The sequence below is a fragment of the Lissotriton helveticus genome, chromosome 1_1, assembly GCF_964261635.1.
Source record: "Lissotriton helveticus chromosome 1_1, aLisHel1.1, whole genome shotgun sequence".
NCBI classification, from domain to species: domain Eukaryota; kingdom Metazoa; phylum Chordata; class Amphibia; order Caudata; family Salamandridae; genus Lissotriton; species Lissotriton helveticus.
The window spans coordinates 1,112,545,202-1,112,566,492 of record NC_136057.1 but is presented as its reverse complement, the minus strand read 5'-3'; the positions used below and the strand labels follow the sequence as shown (position 1 = coordinate 1,112,566,492).

Below are 21,291 nucleotides of genomic sequence, written 5' to 3'. Positions count from 1 at the left end.
TTTCCAACATAAAGCAGTGAGGTTTGGCTTATTCCTGTGTTTGCAAATATTTTTCCCACGATGTATTTACTAAGATCGCCATCCTCTCATCTCTATCAAATGCTGAAGAAAGCTGAACGGAGACCCGGTTGCGTGTTTTGATAAACTCATATTAACGCTCAATGGACATTATGCAAATACAGGAAACTGACCGCAAGGTAAAAAGCGGAACAAATAAAGCGAGCGAACGGATTAAGGTTAAAGTGGGTGCGATGCAAGCAGCAGACACAGCACACAAAGGTAATCTGCTGGTAATAGTGTCCTTATTTTAAGATCTCGGGACGAGGAGCAGAGACAGCGTTGGCTCCTTCAGCTCTCTTGGCTCCCACACTGCTCGAAGGACCCCACCACTGCTGTTTTGCTTGTTGTGTCAAGCAGCGCTTTATCTGTAAATATGGCGGCTGTGCCTTTTGCCACACTTTGTTTAACTTGTATTCTTGTGTCATGTTATTTGTTTTCACTTTGCCACTCAACGCCTGCAATCTGTATGCCCACACTGTTAGATTGCAAACACTAAAAGGAGAGCGACTGAGGGGAGCAATAAAAAAATGTATTCAAAATGACTTGGCATTATTTATCTTGTTTTGCGAAAAATATTCAAAAGGGTTCGTGGTTGTTTAACATTTGCAGTAATCAAGAGACTAATATTAACGTTATCACACATGCTCGAAAATACACCATTGACATAACATGCAGTGAGGGTACTTTGTCAGATTGTAGGAGTTGCCTCTATATTTGAATGTAAACAGCAACCTGCGCTCCACCCATCTGTGTGCACCGTGGGGTCAGTGCAGAATGCCTCCCTCAGGTTTCACCTGTGGCGCTGCTCCAGGCTTCTCCCCACAGCCCGGCAGCGAGGGCTGACGTTGTGCTGCATGGGTTAGATTAGACGCCGTCTCCCGCTCTGCAGAGAAGCCAAGAGGGATTGCATTTTGAATCCGAAAGCGAAGCTTGCACAGGGAGGTGCAGTTAACTGTAACGGTGGACCAGGGGGATGGGTTAATTTCGCTATGAGCATTTCTCGTGGGGTGCTATTTTGTTTACAGACCATCCCAAACTATCCCAAAGGCACCGTGTTTATTGAACCCCCTTCAGCAGGTCGGTGCATGTTGAGCACTGGATAATAAGTGTGACAGTGCAGTGAGGGGGGTGTTCAGCATTTCACCCTCTCTGGTCTGCATGTTAATGCTAGCACCAGGCTAGTGGTACCAGCATGACGGACAGGTAGAGTTCAGCATCAGGGGGTATTTCTGGCACTTATGTGGATGGAAGTGCGCTAAACCTGATGCTTTCTGTGCACTCCTCGCCTAGAAAAATGCACATCACAGTAGGGGAATGTGAGGCTAAACTTAACACTGTATGAACTGTTATCTATAAATATGTTTAAAGTGCTGGCACAGCAGGGTGCTCGATTTTTGTTCCACGTCCGATGTGTGAGAGGCTGGCGGTGAAGTGGATACCTGGCTTAGATCGTATTATTTATCGTGCAGGAGCCTGTTGCCAGTTGTCACACGGCCTCGTTTTTTCTAGAAGCCAGACTTCAAGGGCAGAAGCATGTGAAACTTAATCGGTTTGTCACTTAGTTATAAGCTTCATCCTTCTCGACATATTCCTTACATCATGTGGCGAGCCATGGTAAACATCATGATGTAAGTAAGCGGTAAGGAAGTGGCCCCAGAAAGTAGCAGATCTTGCTAAGTCTATAGTGAGCAAGAATGTCCAGAGTCGAAGTTGCTGCCAAGTATGGCGACCAAAGACCTATTGGTTTTAGAAAACAGCCACTGTTCATTCTCTGACATGCTTGGGAAATATCAGTGTCTTTATAACTTTTCATGACATTTTTGAGCCAAGTCATGACATTTACTAGGAAATTTCAATAATTACAGAGTGAACTCTTAAATCTTAGGTAAATGTCATTATTACAATACAAACACTTTAACTGGTACTAATAAGAGAAGAACCGCTTTCTGCGCCAGTCCTTTGGCTTCCGAAATTACTTAAAGGGTTTTGCACCAGTGCAGCTATAGACGAAACAAATTGATAAACATTGCAAAAAAATACACCAGGAGGTTATGGCTTGGAAAATATGTTACATATTTATACATTTTTATAAAGAAAACTTGGTTTGTGAATAATTTTGGTTAAAACCGTGATAATTTGGACTGCACAAATTGGTGTGCTTCATGTGTAACCTTTGTGCAAAACTTTAGTAACCGTTCTGTTTTAGTAATTTGCTGACACGAGCAGCAAAGGAAATTTGCTCTATTTTTGCACTTGTGCAGAACTTTATGTAGCCTCTCAGTGCTTGTTTCCCCACAAAGGGCCAGGCATAATAAATATTACATGAAAGTTAGTTCTAAACGACTTTTGACAACTATATGCTTTTTTCTGAGAACTTTCAATTTTGTTAGATTAGGGTAGTGAGGCACAAGGAGAGGAGACACACTGGGTATGGAGTTTATGGAGAAGTAACAGCCCAATTCCAATGTGGGCCTCCAGCTTTCAGATATTTGTTTTATGTTTTTTGTGCAGTCTTATGTAGCACATATGTAGGTCAAGGACATTAGAGCAGTTGACATGAGCACCAGGTTACAATACGTAAGGTCATGTTATTTATTTTTTGTTTTTTATGACTAGTGGGAGAAAATGAATTGCCCATAGGATATTGAGCCGGAGCCAGGTCTCAAACCAACTCCAACAAATACAATAACTATTGCAATAGTAAAAAAAATTGCCATTTACAATGCCAATAGCTTATTGCATTTCCAATGCTTATTTTAAGAGGTGCTCCTATGTAGATCATTCTCAATTAGTTAATAATTCATGTGGGGGCCTTTTTAAAAACTGCTATTAGTGCGCGCAACTCGATGAATACTGCATTTTAATAGCTCTGCATTGTATTTATTTCTTATGCATGTTTTTAATACATCACGATTGGTATGCTTTTAAATATTGTAATGTGCTTGTTCTATTATGGATAGGCTTTTATCCGAATGAAGAGATGAGCTGACAAACTCCAATCTGATCCTTTCCCATTCAGGAAATGGTTAGAGCTTTACTCCACTAAAGGGTTGGAGTAGCTCAGGTTCCAGTGTGTAAAGGAGAACAAATTACCTCCAAATCTGGATTGAATGTAGGCGCAGGGTGCTCTGCACAGGGAACAGTTTTCCCTGTAGGGGAAAAAAACATGCATTCCACCATCCAAGCGCCCCCCCCCCGGTGCAATTAAGTTGTGCCTTACAGAAATTGGAGCACGGGTAGTACACCTGGAATGCTGCATCTTGCGCAACTTTTCAGGTGTACTTCTTTGACATTGTTATGATCTAGGGAGTGTGCAGGGGTTTGGTGAGTGTCAAAGTACGTTTAAGTTGAGAAATTGGCCTCTTCATACCTTTACACTTTTTTGTGACTCATGCTCTGTGTGCATTTGATACTGCGTGTGCCTTTAGTGTACATTTTCAATGCTATTTCATAGGAATGTATGCTAGCGCAAGGATGCTATGCATTAACTTGGACCTCTATTCTTGAAGTGATGTGCATAGGTTTGAAAGAAATAAATGTTCCTTTTAAACAATTTGTTTAATTAAAGTCCTATTCTTGTTTTTCCCAATGTCCAGGATCCACTTCCAGTGACTCATGTGAAGCGAATGCAAGAAGTTTATAAATTTAACGGCGTGAAAAATTCAGAAATGAGATTCAGGTTTGTAGTATTAATAACCACAGAATACAGATTTGTTTGGTATGTCTCTACATATATTGTGATTTCTTATATACACTGTATACTGTTGGGAACTCGAATTATAGTATTTCGCTATGCTCTTTTCACCTTTCATGTTGGCTACATAGTAAAGTCCTCAAGGCGAAAATACTCCATCTTTTAATGGCTCAAATCATCAAGGGTCCGGTTCAGAAAGAGTTTGTCCTGAGGAGGTGTGAGTTACTATTGTAGCACTCCTAACCTACTCTTATACTCCAGGAGTAAGCCTTATGTGTAATGAGTTTGGGAGTTTGCCCCTGGTCTTTGTGCCGCTGTAGTATGAACTCATCAGATTTTCGGGATTTTGGATAACTAACCACTCAGCATTACATTTGGTTTTATGTTGCTTCTGTGACCTATAGTTGCTCCTCCCAGTTTCTCAGCTTTTTCATTTATGGTCTCTTGATATGATGTACCTTTTAACAGTTTCTGCCAAGTGTGTGTTAAAGAAATCATAAATGCAGGTCCATACTGCTGCATCTACAGTGTCTGGAGGGCATTTTTTTCTCTCAAAAGTAGTTGGCATGGATTACTAGTACTACTATTTGAGAGGGAATTAGTGTCAAATGCAAAAATAACAAGTGGACGGAAAGAATGCCTGCATTATTCTGAGCTTCTGGCAATCATGCAGGCTGTATCCCAGGACTTCATATTTTTGCTCACAGAAGACCTAATTAGGTCAAAATCATCAACAGTTGCATGTAGTCTCATCACAAGGGGGCTTGGCCCGACATTTCAGTCTGGACCATTCCTATTGGCCAAGTACCAAGAATAATTTGCTTAAGGAGAGTTTCTTTCTAGAATGACAGAGTGGGCCACCAACCGTAGTCTGCAATTTGCCTGAGTGATTAGCAGTGGCTGTGGATTAATTCAAGCATTCCTTCCATTACCCTGTTGATTTTAAGTTAGGCACCATATGTGTGGCGGGTATGCATAGACATAGGTCCTGTGCTGTCCGACTCAAGCTATACCTCACTGATGAGACCAGTGTAGATTTGCTGGTGTTCCCATCTGAAGGGGACTTGACCTGGCAGTTCAGGCTGGACACTATTTGAGCAGGACCAACACTGATGTGCACACGGCAGGTCTCTGTCTTTAATGGCACAGTGGGTAAAATATGATGGTCTGGAATGCAGCGCTGACGATTACTAGTGACTGATTTTAATTCAGGCATTCCTTCCATCAATCACCCTGTTGCTTTTGCAAAGTCTCATTTTTAAAGCATTATGTATTTATAATGAAAGAGCGTTGATGAATGCCACAACCTCAAAAGTGTGAAATTGGTATGTGTCAATAATGCCAAGATAATGGCAAATGGTTTGTGTAGGGCACATATGAAAAGATCCTGCAACTGGAATTCATGGTCAGTGACTACTGAGGAAATCTCTGGACAACATGGTCTTTTTCAACTTTGGGTATAAACATGAAAAGGGCACCCGTCAACACTTGTCTGGAATGAAGGGCACCCAGTCAAAGGAAAGGTGAAAGACTGGTAAACCACAGCTGTTGAGCTGAGCTACAAAAGCTGGGGTTCTGGGGTAACCCTAGTTTGTCAATGAATGCAAAAACAAGGCAGGCAGTTTCCATTAAAGAACTGAATAAAAACTACATATTTCCCCTCCATCTGGACAAGGAAATAAAAAAAGGGTATGTTGGTGTGGTGTCCCACCTCCCACTGAGAATGGCTGGAGCTTACACAACTCCAGTAAATAGTCGCTTTGGCACAAAGACACTGGAACAATAAAGAGAATGGGGATTCTCCAATTAACATACAGAGATGATCTTCATTTTATTAAAGACAACGGAGGCTAACATTATGCAATAACTTGTATTGCTGCCCCCACATGCAACCCTTGAGATTAATGATATTGTGGTCTTACAAGAAACTTGGTTAGTGGATTCAGTCATAAGACTTGGTTATATTAATTTTTATAAACCTGCTATTGTTGCACATAGGGGGAGACCAATGGGGGGGGGGGGGTAATCATCTGGGTAAGGCAGAGCGACAGGTATACAGTTAAGCAGTTGGATACGGATAGTAATGATTTATTAGTAATTAAGATAAGAGCAGATGGTGCAGAGGATCTTATATTAATTAACGTATATGCTAGAGGGCTGCCTGGAGGAAAAGCCTCGGGCACTATTGGCCTGCTAGATTTCTATCTCAATCTGTACAAAGGAGAGAAAAATATAGTGGTTGCTGGGGATTTTAATTGCACTTTTGAGCCATTAGACTCAAATAATCTAGAATTAGGCCATGAGAAAGATCTGATATGGGACATCCCGCAATTAACCCTGGATCCGATCAAGAAATGGTCGGAGGCGGCCATACAGCTTAAAGTTTTATGCTTGGAGCATGGACTTAAGGCGGTTAATGGGAGGGCTAAATCTGACAAGCATGGCTCCCCTACTTATAGTTGCGGGACAAGAAGCAGTCGTATAGACTACATACTCATTAATAAGGAATATTGGCCAAATGTAATTGATATGATCATTGAGGAGAGGGTGGAGAGTGATCATGACCCCTGGTGTTAGCATTTTTACTAGTAGGTAAAAGTCTAGATGATGGGCTCTGTGGGTGTAGAACTACACTTAAGAAATGACACCAGGAGAGTAAAATGGTCAAATATAATACTCAAAGAAGATCAGTTGGAGGCTATTAATATTCTGGTGATCAAGACAACCTTAGATCTCCTAAATTGTCAAGATGACCAAGGAAATGAGTCCAAAGTTATAATGGTACATAACACATTTTTTAATAAGCTCATGGGCTTTTTTATTTCTAAAATAGCAAAATCGAAATCCTCCGCAAAGGTACCTGCAGATTCATGGTATGGGAATATCTGTAGGGTGGCATACAAAGCATCAGCTTTGGCAATAAGATCAAAGAACAGGGATAGCGTCCACAAAGCACGAGTGGAGTACAAGTTAGCACAATATGAAGCAAAAAAAGAATGGGATGAAGAACACTGGCAAGAGTTAAATGGTGCTAGTCTAGATAGGAACATGGTTGGATTTTGGCACCTGGTAAAGTGGGGCAAGGGTAGAACGTGCCAACCGCTGATCAACCATGTAGTGCCTGAACATTGGGTTTTGCATTTTAAGAAACCGTTTGCTATTAAAGCCCGTGACTGTGAATTATCCCAGGGTCCTCTGAATACACAAGTCAGTACTCCTGTACTGTATTTTACTAAGCAGGAAGTAGAAGCTGCTCTTAATACTGTACGAAGTGGCAGAGCGCCAAGGCTTGATTGTGTTCCTGCGGACCTGTTCTTGTATAATTAGGCCCTATGAGTAACATGTATACAGACCCTAGTGAATGCTATTGCAAAGGGTTCCCCAATCCCGGAGTCATGGGAAGGGGCAGAGATTTTACCAATTTTTCAAAAATGGGATAGATCAGATCCTAGTAATTACAGGCCCATTAGTCTAATTGACTGCTTACAGAAGGTGGCAGCCAGGCTTGTGTTAAGTAGAATCCAGGATTGGATTGAGGAGTTTAATATCCTCTCACCTTTACAGGCGGGGTTCCGCTCATACCAGAGTACAAAAGACCAGGTTTTTAGATTGGTTTTAATTTATTGGCGTGTGGCGATCCTTAATGGAGGCAGGCTATATGCCGCTTTTGTAGACTTCAAGGTGGCTTTCGACTTGGTCCCGAGAGCTAAGTTGCCCTTGGACCTGTTGGCTTTTCTGATTAAACTTCATGAAGCAAACTTTAACCAAGTTTGTTGGGGCCAGCAAGGCCAAGTGACAGATAGATTTCAGATTGCACAAGGGGTTCGGCAGGGGTGTGTACTGGCACCGACTTTATTTTCTCTTCACATTAACAGGGTGATTAAGTATTATGAGAATCACCCCAATGATGCTCCAAACTTAAATGGAAGGAAAATACCCCTGTTAATGTTTGCCGATGATACCCTGCTATTTGGAAAAACCCAGCAAGGCCTGCAGACGGCCATAGCAAGGTTCGAGTTGTTCTGCAAGGACTTTGGTCTCATAATCAACGTAGACAAGACCAAGTTCATGGCCCTACACAAACAAAAAACTGTAAAAGGGAGAGTTACCATGAACAAAGTCATACTTGAGCAGACAAATGTTTTTACGTATCTTGGTATTACATTAACCTCTAGACATAATTGGAACCCACACTTGGACCACTTGCTGCTAAAACACGCTCAATTGTCTGGTGCTCTGTTAAAAGAGCACCGGTTATCCCATACAAAGCCGATTGCCCCCGTTTTGAAAATCTATAATGTAAAAATTGCAGCTTCAATTCTGTATGGGGCATAATTATGGGGTTTCAGTAATCTATCGGCACTCTCGACCTTGCAAAATACATTTATGAGGGCTATTACGGGCTTGCCTCAATCTACTCCTCTAATACCGCTTTATTACGATTTGGGAAGCCAGTATTTAGAGGATGTGGCTCGCGTTAGACCTGTGGCTTACTGGAGGAGGCTCTGGGTCACCCCGAGCTAACCCAGTATGCGTATGCCCTACTGGAGGTTAGGGATGCAGACCGTGCGGGAAAATGTTTATGGCTGAGACAGGTAAAGTCAATACTGAGTGATTTGGGGCTTAATATGTTGTGGCAAAATCCAACAAATGGTACATTTCCATCCCATAAAGTATTGAAGGGGCTATACTGGAATATAGTCACTATGAAACGTTTATACCAACTTATAAGGAAATGTAAAGTTATCAGAGCAAGAGTTATACAGGAAAAAATAAAGGTATACATTTCAGCAAATGCAAGAAGACCTGCATAGATAACATTGATATAACAAAGTATATATATAACTCTAAATATGTTTATTTTCTTGCTCCACATGGGTGTGGAGGGTCGGATAATGTTAGCCTCCGTTGTCTTTAATTAAATCAAGATTCTCTCTGTATGTTTTTTGAAGAATCACCATTTCATTACAAGACTGGAGACTAGCATTATGCAAGTTTAAAATTCTTTAAAGCCACACAGCTCACGTGATCCACCAGTGTAAGGTATACACTTCCAAAGTTAGAAGCACTGGACCAGTCTGCCGATTTTAAGTATATCTGAAAGTGAACTTCCAGCCCAAAACAGTTTGCTGACCATCACACCTCGTGAAGAATGTGCTCCGAATTTTAGATAGTAGCTGTAGATATTGCTTTATCATGTTTCACAAAGGATATCAACAATTGACTCTCACCAACTCGTCTAACATCAGACGTGCTACATTCGTACGCTTTCAAACAACTTACAACACAGTTTTTTTACAATCATTAAAATAAGGTTAAACAATACTCTGACATTGTTTTGGTTCTTTTCCAAATCTCGAAATGGACTCTGTCTGGAGAGCAGTATCTATTGCAGATTTCTAAAGCTTTAACATCTGATACTCTTCTAAAAGATATAAGGCAGAGAAGAGTAGCTAGTTTCATAGACAACTGTTTTTTTGAGAGGTAAGGGTTGTCAGGCCAAGACATAAAAAAGGCAAAGATATGGTTAACGTTCCATAGAAACTGATATTTAGCCCTGGGACGACGTCGACGTCTTATCCCTTTCATTACTCTGCGGGTCAAAGGGTCGCTTCCAACAGAGAACTCGTTTATTAGTGAGTGTCCTTCCGAAATCCCTGATCTATAGCAGTCAACAGTTCTATAACATAAGCCTGATCTAAATAATTCTGCCAAGAAATTGGCTATATCAATTGTAGAAGCATCCACAGGATCTAAATCCCGTTCCAGGCAGCGTTTTCTCCATACACCTTTGTATCTTTTCCTGTGCCCTCCAGTAGGCTTTTAGCCTCTCCTGAAAGACCTGAGTAACTGCTTGATCTGCTGAAATCTCCAAACAAGAAGGTTCATGTTTCCTTGTCGTAAGGGGATGTTGCTCCCCTTCTTGTCCTAGGAGAAGGTCTAAATGTCCTGGAATGAAATGTGGGATGTCTACTGCTAGTTCCAAGACCCCCGGTAACCATACTTGTGTATTTACCAGTATGATGATGTATCTCTCTCTCTCTCCGTACTTTCAGTAATACTCTGGATTATAGCTAATGGGGGGAAAAGGCATAGCAGCTCTTCTGGTCCCAGGATTGGAGCAGAGCATCCGCTCCCATAGCTTTGGGATCAGGTCTCCAGCTGAAATATTGTTTCACTTGATAAGTTAATCTGCTGGAAAACAGGACCCCCAACGATTCAGAATTTTTGGGAAGATTTATGAGTTTAGTTTCTGTTAGACCTGGCATCGTTGCCGTGAGTCTCCCTTCTATTTTGACGGATTGCCTCCTCTGTTTTTGTTTTTGCTGGTTTTATGCTTTGGGCACTGTGCCACTGCTAATCCGTGCCACGGTGCAAGTGCTCCCTATGTTAAATTTATGTACTAATTAGTTATTTCATGATTGGGTTATTTGTTTTATCTGTCAGCCCCTAGTACAGTGCACCATGTGTGCCCAGGGCTTGTAAATCAAATGCTGCTGGTGGGCTTGCAGCACTTGTTGGGCCACCCACAGACGCAGCTTGTAATGTGTGTGTCTGGCCTGCCATTGCAAGGCCTGTGTGCAGTCTAGCACTGCCATGTCGACTTCGCCAAGAGCACCCACTTGCCAGTCCCTAAACCTTCCCTTTGCTTCATATTAGACACCCCTATGGTAGGCCCAAGGGCAGGGTGCATTGTACGTATAAGGTAGGACATGCTCTGATATGTGTAGCATGTTCTAATAGTGAATTACAGCCATTTTCGTTTTTCACTATTGAAGGCTACCTGTTCTCATAGGCCAGAATGGGCAGTTAGATTATTACATTCTTATAATCCTAACTGACTCGGGGAACATGGTAGAAATTCGAATTTAGTATGCCTGAACTCAGAATAATAAAATACATCTTTTAGTGAAGTTGGTTTTAATATTCTATGTTTTGAAATACCACTTTTAGAAAGTAGGTATTTTCTTGCCTAACTATCCAGGCCTGCCTCTGCTGGGTTGTGTATTCCTTGTCTCGGTTTGTGAGTGAGAGGGCTGGGGGATTCCAGGAGACAGGCTGGGACAGCCCGGTGGTGAATAGAGAGATCTTCATCTAGATGGGAGGGAGGAGTTGCACCTGGGACCTGAATAGGACTGGGCCTTCCCTCTACAATGCTGGCTCCACCTCCTGTGGCTTGTCTGATGCCTCTGCCCTGCAGGTGGAGAGGAGAGGAGGAATCATGTCAACAGAGTGCTCCAGAGCTGTGTCTTCCCTCCCCTATGCTGGCTCCACCTCCTGTGGGGCGGCTGATGTCTGCCCTGCCAAGTGAAAGGAAGAAGAGTCATGTAAACAAAGTGCTCAGGAACTGGTTTGGACTAGGCAGAGGCCTCTCTGCCTTCAGAGAACAAAGGATTTTGGGGTATAAATATTGGGATCCGGATCCCAACAAATTAGATCACTTCTGGACAAGAAACCTTTCTGCCAAGGAGAAGAACCAAGGAAGCTGCAAGAGTTGTACTGCCCCTCTGCCAGTGTGCTGTTTGCTGGGTTGGCCTGCAGTGGTTGCTTAATTACCTAGGGAAAGCAGAAGGAACTTTGTAAGGAATTTCATCTACAGAATATTCTCCATGGGCTTGAACTGTGCTTGCCTCCTGCTGAAGTCTCAGGGACAAAAAAACGTCACCTCCACCACCCACTGAATTTCCTTGCTGGGACTCCAGACACTTGCGTGCCACTGGGAGCTGGAAGCGTGACGCATCGAGAAGAAACGTGTCGCCGCCGCAGCTGAACTCGTCGCATCGCCGGAGAAGCGAGCCTTCGGCGCATCTCCCTGGAAGCGTGTGTTCATCGAAGCTGTTGCATCACCGGAGAAGCGTGATGCCATCGTGAGAGTTGCTATCGCACCACCGGAGAAGCATGTCGCAGGGCCTGTCGCGGCTCCAAAGTACAGAGTCGGTGCAAGGCTGACAGGGCGTCATCGCATCGCCGCATCAAGGGTGCCATCTTCTCGCATCGCAACCGGATCATCCCATCGCATCAAGGCGCCATCTTGCGCACTGCAATGGGCCCACAGGCCAAGAATCTACGCATCACCTCCGCACCGGTAAGGATCACGATGCATCCCCTACTCTGCGCAAGCATTGAGGCACGACGCATCCTCTCCCCCGGATCACGGAACCAACGCACCTCCCCTTTTGCGAGCCTTTTGTTTACTTTGCGTTACGCAGCCAGGTACTTTGTTGAGAATTTTGTCACATTTACCATCAACTTGAACTAAGCAAGGATCTGTGCCTAAATTCATCATTTTTTTGCACTCACACCACCCTGGGTTAGACACTGGCTATATGCAAATCAGCTCTGACCCTGTGCCTCATGGGAACAGTCCAGTCCGAACTACCAAGCCATGTCTTTCCCAGACCGGAATCAAGCATCCAAGGACCGGTTTCCCATGAGGCACAGGGTCAGAGCTGATTTGCATATAGCCAGTGTCTAACCCAGGGTGGTGTGGAGTGCAAAAAAACGATGGATTTAGGCCCAGATCCTTGTACTGGGGTGAATGTATAACATTGTTCTACATTCTGTCCATCAACTGTGTTTTTTGCAATTTTCACCCTGAGTGGGCTGGGTGTGCTCAGACGTGAGTCCCAGGCTCTCCATACCACTGGAGTCAAGCTATCCAGGCTGATGAAGGCTGATAGCCAGAAACCGGTCCTTGGATGCTTGATTCCGGTCTGGGAAAGACATGGCTTGGTAGTTCGGACTGGAATGTTCCCATGAGGCACAGGGTCAGAGCTGATTTGCATATAGCCAGTGTCTAACCCAGGGTGGTGTGGAGTGCAAAAAAACGATGGATTTAGGCCCAGATCCTTGTACTGGGGTGAATGTATGACATTGTTCTAGATTCTGTCCATCAACTGTGTTTTCTGAGATAAGCCTGGCTGCTCGTACCAAGCTACGAAGGGGGTGAGCAGGGGTTAAGGAGTGTAATCCCCTTATCCTGACTTAGAAGTAAGGGTCCCTATTTGGACAAAGGTCAATACCATTGAAAGCTAGAGTTTCCAATTGCTTGAGTCCCTTAGAAACCTTGGGTTCCAATATGTCCTAATGGTCTGGTGACCAGGAATGAATTCTGCTTTCAGTAAACCTTTTTGGGTCCAACAAAAATACCAAACTGTTAGGTTTTACTTTGTGCCTGGCACTCTCTTCCTAGCCGCGTGCACATGCCCAGGGTTCTATGACGTCTATCCATTCTGGAATAGTACCTTGGACATGGACAACGGTTGGGAAGACAGTTCAGGCGCACTTTTTCACGGAGACTACACGCCCTTCTGGTGTCAGGGCATTTGTTAATATAGACTTACCTTTTTCAACTTCTACGTCTTGTCCAGTCTTTACAATTTTGGCAACTGGGATGGGATACTGCATGACCCAGTTGCTTGTAGAGCTAAAAATATACAAACCAAGGACGATGAGACTGTTTAACATGACTGTTCATTTCACAATGGCCCTCAAGGGGAGGAAGGAAACACAAGAGAATTCTTCGTGAGCAGGCGAGGAAGGGAGGTTAGACTACCCACTAAGATGCAAGATTTTGTGTGTAAACAAATCTCTAGCCTCTTCTCTCCCCCCCCCCGAAGCAATTGTTACTTTTACTTACATGCATCTTTCAAATATTGTTATATTGAACCAATCTAATCAGTTAAATGGGTCGCACCCTTAGTCGTTGCTAAAAAAGTTAATGGTAAACTCCGCTTATGTGTGGACCGCCGCAACCTTAATAAAACTTTTCTTATCGATCTTTCCCTTATCCAAAACCACCGAGATGCTTTCACACACCAATGGCATCAAATGGTTTTCCACTATCAATCTCACTACAGCATATCATCAAGTTGCACTCCACCTCAACAGCAGGTGTCTCACCACCTTTGTAATGCCCTTTGGGTGCTTTAGGTTCAAGGGCGTACCCTTCGAGTTGGCCTCTGCAGCATCTATGTTCCAAAGATTAATGCGGGTAATTTTCAAGGATAAAACTAATCTTGTAATTTTCCAGGATGATATTATGGTCATGTGTGTAAACAGAGCTGAATACGATGACAGGCTAGCCAAAGTCTTAGAAATCCTTAAAGATAAAGGTCTCACTGCAGATATTAGCAAATGGAAATATACCAAGACTAGTGTCACTTATTTAGGGCACGAGATTTCGGGGGATGGCATTAATCCCAAAAGAGAACTACTGTCAGCAATAAAAGAAGCTCCCTCCCCCAAGAATAAAGATGAGGATTGAGCCACCTTAGGTCTCTCTGAGTTTTACACAAAATTTGTGCTGGATTTCTCCACCAAACTTTCATTTTAAGGCAACTGATAAAACAAGAAAATGAATTTGAATGGATGATGCCTGTGAAGAATCGTTTACTAAGATTAAGAATGACATTTGTGACGCACCACCTTTACAAGGGTTTGATCTCCCCTTACATTGCATTACCACAGATGCTATATGGTAGAGGTCTTGGAGCTGTATTGAGCCAAACTGATGTGAATGGCCACAAAAGAACCATCGCTTTTGCCTCCCGTTCTATTAGACCCACTGAAGAAAGGTACTCCGTTATAGAATAAGAGGCTCTTGCATGCACATGGGGCCTGGAGCATTTCAGGCAATACATTTGGGGATACCTTGTCATTCTTTTTTTTGGGGGGGGGAAATATTTTTATTTGCTTTTTACAATACATGAACATAAAAAGCACGTCACATAAAACCATCATACACCACACTTTGTCCCCCCTCCCGCCAAACCACACTCCCTTCTTTCTCCTGACAGGACTGTGCATTGCTTCTCCAGGAGTCCCAAAGTGCAAAAGAACATTCCAGATTAGCCCCTCACCCAACCAGAGCAGCCGAGTATCTCTCCCCCTCTTGTTTATAATCCCCCATCTAATCCATGGTAACTGCGCCATTTCCCCCACACTCCATTAAACTTCTTAGGGCACACCCTTGCCTTGTACGTGACCCTCTCTGCTGCCATGTATAAGTCCATACCCCTCCTCCACTCATCCTACCTCGGCCGGATGGGGGGCCCCCACACCCGTGCCTCGTCCCTCTTAGCCACCGCCAGAACTACAAAGATCATGAGTGGGCGCCTTAGATCAATATCATTTGTTATGCCTAGTAGCACCAGTTTGGGGTCTAGCGGCAAAGTGACTTCCAGAACCTCCCCCCAAGTTGAGGGAGGTTCTGCCCAGTACGTCTGTATGATGGGGCACAACCAGACAGTATGGTAAAAATCCCCCCTCTCCTAGCCACACCCGAGACAATTTATGTAGCTAGCCCTCCCCATGTGGTGCAAACGTACCCTATCATAGTATACCCTGTGTAGGATTTTATACTGGATAAGCCGCAAGCGGGACTTAATTGCAACTTCCCTCGGATGCATCATGGCAGCCTCCTAATCCACCGTATCCATCTCACCCACATCTTGCTCCCACAATTCTGAGCTTTACCAGCCCATCCGGTATATTATTGATCAATGTTTTGTAGGTCAGGGAAACTGCCTTACACAGGAGGCATTCCTGCAACAATCACCCTTCGAGCGGTGCATACTCTGGTAAGGGCATGGCCTGCGCCGCCTCCGCCCACCACACATGTCGCAACTGCGCATATCTGAGGTACTGCTTGTGGTGGAGCCCAAATTCCACCCCCAAGACCTGGAAGGACTTTAGTTCCCCCCCCCCTTCGTCAGATACCCCAGTACGGAGACCCGATGTCATCCCACCTCTTGAACCCTCGCAGCTTGTTCAGCTCCTTCTACCATGTGCAATGCCATATTGGGGTCTGTTTCGTCGGTGTACGAGTCCAGCCAATTGCTTTAGTCTCCCTCTCCCATATCCCTAGCGTAACCCTAGTAGCTGAATGAAGTCTTTCCTTCCCCTTGCATATGCATATATATATATATATATATATATATATATATATATATAGCAGTTGCGCCGTGTCATAGTTCTCCTCTCTAGGCAGTATGTGGGAAGGGCTGCTGGAGCGTGCAGCCAGTCATTAATGGGGGTGAGGTGTTCCGCCCAGTAATAGGCTTTGATGTTTGGCAGGGAGATCCCTCCGTTATACTGGTTCCTTTGCAGAGTTCCCAGTGCTAGCCTGGATTGTCTCCCCAGCCATAGCAGTGATCTCATCTCTGCGTTTATATCTGTAAAACCCTGACTAGGAATTTGGAAGTATTCATTTTGTAAGGTGTATAAAAACCGCGGTAGCGTAATCATTTTAAACATGGCAGCGCGGCCTATGATCGTGAGGGGGAGCGTCTTTCACCTAGCAACGTCCTCAGCAAAGTTATCCAGCACCCGCTTGACGTTCCTCTGATATGAGTAGCTTCTATCCAAGATCATATATACCCCCAAATAAACAAATCCCTCATCCGTAGTTCTGAGCGCCCCAGGCGAGAAGGACCAATCCTCCCCCCGCCAGGGATCATATAAAATTGACTTATGCCAATTTATCTTATAGCCAGCATGGGCGCCATAACTGCACAGCGTGGTAAACAGCGCCGGGATTGTGATGACCGGATGAGTGATATACAATAGGACGTCATCCGCATATAGCGATATTTTTTTCCTCGTTCGGATACCTTGTCATTCTTAAAAGTGATCACAAACCCCTCATCAAATTCTTACCACCAAGGGACTACACAGCGCCTCACCCAGTCTTGCACGCATGTCTGTCAGAACAGGTACAATACGTTCCTGGCGTAAAAAATGTTGTGCCTGACCCTTTGAGTCGATTGACTCAATATCCAAAGCAGATTCACCCACATCTGGTAAAGGCATTCTGTGTGGCTAACATTCTAGAATTAATTCCCTGCATTTCTCATTCCGAATGGTCATTGGCCCAAGAAGCTGGTGCAGTTTTGTGCGAAGTAAGAATGTATGTCAAGGATGGTTGGCCCACTAAAAAAGACGTCCCTACTATTTTGAGAAGCAGAAAGGTAATAACCCGCGTTTGCAAATTCTTGATATTTGCCATGAAGGACACTTAGGCATTGGGAAGATTAAAAGTAGAGTAAGAAACTCCTACTAATGGCCAGGGTTAGACCTTGAACTTGAAAGGAAGGTAAGGGATTGTTCAGCATGCGAAAATTCCGACAAGTCACAACGCACTTTTAGACCATCCTTGTAACCCCTTTCCAGCCCCAATATGCCTTGGACCAGATTATGTTTTGACACTTGTGGCCCCATTTAGGATAATGGTGAACAGTTGTACCTCATCGTTTTAGTTGACCTGATTTCCAAATGGCCAGCGGTGGAAGTAGTACATATAATTGATACCAAGACCATTATAAATTTCTTGCAGAAGTTATTTTTGAGAGAAGGTTTACCCAAGTGCATAGTGAGCGACAATGATCCCAAATTTGTCTCTGATGATTTCAAGAGATTTACGAGGGATAATGGTATCATTCACTAGACCACCTCCCTGCATAACCCAGCTGACAACGGTACTGTAGACAGATTCAATTGAGTCATTAAACCTATTGTCCAACTTGCCAACCACAATGATCTTTCTTTTAGGAAAGAATTAATAAACAATCTCTGGGACTTCCGGGTTACACCTTGCAAATCCACTGGTTTAAGCCCTTTCATGTTATTGAGAGGTAGGACCCCCTATCACTAAGGATAATGTGGGGTGGTTGTTAGCACCCAAGATAGCAGCTTGGTCTCCAGAGGGGGTTAAAAAGAAACTTCTACACTCAAATCACTAGTAAGAAATAGTACGATTCCAAACATGGATGAATCTGTTAGCATTCGCATGGGTGACAACGCCAGAGTAAAAAAAAGTGGTTTTGTAAAATAAGGACAGTCATTTTTCACAGCCCACGATTGTTGAAACAATTTTCTGCAATTCGGGTCTCTTAAGTGATGGCAAGATTTGCCATTTTTCATCCTTGTCATTGTGTAGAGGAGAAGGAAAGGTGATGCAACAGCAAACTGGTTCTGTATGCCAAAGGCCCACTCCCAACCTCAAATATGATTGCCTTTTGGATGATGATACCAGGAGTGACAGTTACTCTGAAGGTGCTGTTGGTGCATCTTCGAGTAGAATAATAGTGCAGGGTGGTGACGCTGCACAAAACTATAACGATGATGACTGCATCAGTGAGGATACTGAGGATGATATACTGCATGACCCAGTTGCTTGTAGAGATAAAAATATACAAAGCAAGGATGATGAGACTGTTGAACATGACTGTTCCTTTCACAATGTCCCTCACGAGAGAAAGGAAACACGAGAGAACTCCTCGTGAGCAGGCGAGGCAGGGAGGTCCGACTACCTGCTAAGTTGCAAGATTTTGTGTGTGAATAAATCTCTAGCCTCTTCTCCCCCTCACCCCCCGAAGCAACTGTTACTTTCACTTTCTTGCATCTTTCAAATATTGTTATATCGCTCCTATTTTGTTGTATCTCAGTTTTCTCCTCCCCTTATCCCTTTCCCTCTCTATCCCGCCGTCACCCACTCGCTGCTAATTGGACTATGCTTAATTCCTTCTAATTTCTCTGCCTGTTTCTACAGGTACATTAAATGTACAGATTTAAGGCAACCAGTCTCAAACACAGTAATATAGTGCTAATCAATAGACCATCAACAGTCCGGACCAAAGACAACTAACTGTTTCTCAAAAGTACAAAATGAAAATTTTATTCAGTATTAAATAGTTAAGAAAAATATAACAATCATTCATTCCCTTGCATGTTCATCATACATACTCACAGATCTACTGAAAGCTATTTAAAAACATTGTTGGTATGATAACAAATTGCTCAATATTGTGGATTAACAATTATATAAAGAACAACTTTAACCGTGTGGCACGAATGAAGTTGACAGGTGATGCTCTACGCGCGTTTCGGCACAACAAAAGTGCCTTCATCAGGAATAAAGGGCCACACTAGAAAACGGTGATGAGTCTGTGAAATAGAAGTTGTCTTATCAGTAAAGATGGTTCTATCATGACTGCATTGGACAATAGATATACAATAGTATGCATTGAACAGGAGAAAAGAGACATAAAGGTAGAGAAGGAAAGATAACTGAAAATGTATACTTCATTAGAGAGAGACATTACATTTGTGAAAACAATAGAAAGTGGTGATAAAGGTAACCCAATCGTGATATATAGGAAAAAGAAGAATAAAGAAAAAACACCAGAGGATTTGTGTATAGACACGACAGTGACCCGTGTTCATATTTGCATGCTTCCTCCATTGTGTGGAAAGAATAGTTAGTCTAAGATGTACCTATGTTCAGCGGTATATGGAGGACCTTTCGGATTAACCGGTCAGTGAAGATAATGCGATTCTTGAGTATAATCTAAACATTGTACTTCATAGTGTGATAAAAGTAGATGTGTTATGTTGTACTTTGTGCCTCGCGCGTTCTTCCTTGCTGCATGCACATGCCCAGGGTTCTATGACGTACATCCATTCTGGAATAGAACCTAGGACATGGGCAACGGTTGAAAAGACAGTTGAGGCGTACTTCTCCGCGACTACACGCCCTTCTGGTGTCAGGGCATTTGTTAATAAAGACCTACCTTCGTCAACTTCTACGTCTCGTCCAGTCTTTACACTTGGCCATGTCTGTGTACTTTCGACCTTGTGCCCACTAGGCGATTGATATAGGACATGGCTGTAAAGTTGTTGATCTAGCGTTTAGGGACTGACCAATTTCTATCATCTTGACCCAATTGAATACCTAATCTTCCCTTTCACGCTGGGTGAGTTTAAACCAAACTTACCAATTTTCCATCATATTTATCCTTTTTCCTTAAATCTTTATTTAGGTAATTAGGAATTGACAAAATATCAAAAATCACCATAGAATAATCCCTCCTCATGTCACTAATGAAGACAAGCTCCTTTTGTAAGTTTAAAATGCTTTATCTAAATACTTGTGAATTGTTCATCAAGTACAATACAGCTTGAATCATAGGTTATCTCACACAAGAATAACATTGGCAATAAACAGCAATAATACATCTCAATTGTCAGCGAGTGAGTGGATAGGCGTAGAGACAAAAGGAAACATTTGCAAATAGATTTATGCAAATTCAGAATATCATACTAACCAATCTTGCATGGTTTCTAGAAATAAGGAAAGCTACCCTCTGGCCATGACAGTAAGCTGATTACCTCAAGAAGAAATGAGGAGCAAAGTCAAAGAGTCTGGATCAGCAGAACAACAGCCAGCCCACGGAATTAGGAAACAGCCAGACTGCTCTCTCCTCTCACAAAGTAAAAAAAAAGTGCTCTAATCCCACCCTCTTACTAACTGATACTCTAAATTCACTAAAGGTCCAACCCTCATTGTGTCATCTCACATGGATTTATTTAATTTCATTGGTCCAAAACCGGGGGTGTTCAGTCACACCATTCTCTACGTCTAACTTTTAAATATCCCTTTGTTTTAACTTCGCACATTGTAATCCGCTTCCGGCAAAGGAAACTCTAATATCAAGCTTCTGCGGTTGTACGCTTCTCCATCTCACTCATGTTTCAATTTGTAGTACAAATGTTCTCATGCTCCGCTCGGCAGGGAAATTCCATTTATTTTGTCTCATTTTCCTCTGCACAACCTTGGCCATTCATCAGGAACTTGTGAAGGACAAATAACTAAGTTTCTCCTTTCTATATTTCTATATTTCTATATTTCAAAAATGCCACGTTAATTCTAAAAAATCGCTCTGGCCTTTTCTGCAGGGCAGTAGAATATGCTTCTAGGAAGAACAAATACAAGCATTATTTAGAATTGTATTAAACACTCATTGAAAACCCTCTCTTTTTCCAATTTCTTATGCACTGCTTTAATGTTTTCTAACGGCTAATGAAAAAATAATCTCTGGACTTTTGTCAATTATTTTCTGTATTAATCATGTGCATTTGTGGCCTACTCTAACATTACCAACACGTGCTTACGCAGTTTCCATCTTTTTCCCTCTTTTAGTCTTGCACTATTAGTGTCACGCTATTTGTTTAGTAATACACACATTGAGGATTTCAATCCGAGCAGGTCTTATTTTGCGAAAAACCCGGTCTAACATAGTCTAGTCTTAAAAGTACTACACTGTTCCTTATGGAGGACTTGAAACTCATCAGTGCTTTCACGCCAGCCATCATCTAGACAATTTATGTGAAGCAAACGTTCCTCTTGAGACTACTTCCTTCCTGTCTGTCATATCTAGTGTCGAACCCCATCCCAGGTTGCTTGCGTCTGATTCCACCATCACAGGAGGTCCTCTTGTGCCACTTGAGACAAAGGAATCTTGTCTAAATACCACAGACCATTCCTCAAACCCAAGGATTTTAGTCTCTGTAGGGGTCTGTAGTGCAAGGGACCTGGGGAAACAGCCTGACTAGAAGGGGACTGTAGGCCAACCACTCTTGAGTACTGATTTTAGACTCTGTGTATCCTTTGATAGGACATAAGCTACTTCCTTCTTTATTTTGGACAATGTTTTCAGGGGTAATTGTAATTGGCTTGTGATGTTATTCACTTGAAA

General features: G+C 43.0%; 1 protein-coding gene across 2 annotated transcripts in view; it reads left to right on the top strand.

Annotated features, from left to right (window-relative positions):
• LTA4H (leukotriene A4 hydrolase) overlaps nt 1-21,291 on the top strand; it is a 309,801-nt gene that overhangs the window by 255,921 nt on the left and 32,589 nt on the right. For both annotated transcript variants that reach the window (XM_078678783.1, XM_078678777.1), the window contains one exon: nt 3,657-3,739. In XM_078678783.1, coding sequence (XP_078534909.1) covers nt 3,657-3,739 — 83 coding nt within the window. The remainder of the gene's footprint in view (nt 1-3,656; nt 3,740-21,291) is intronic.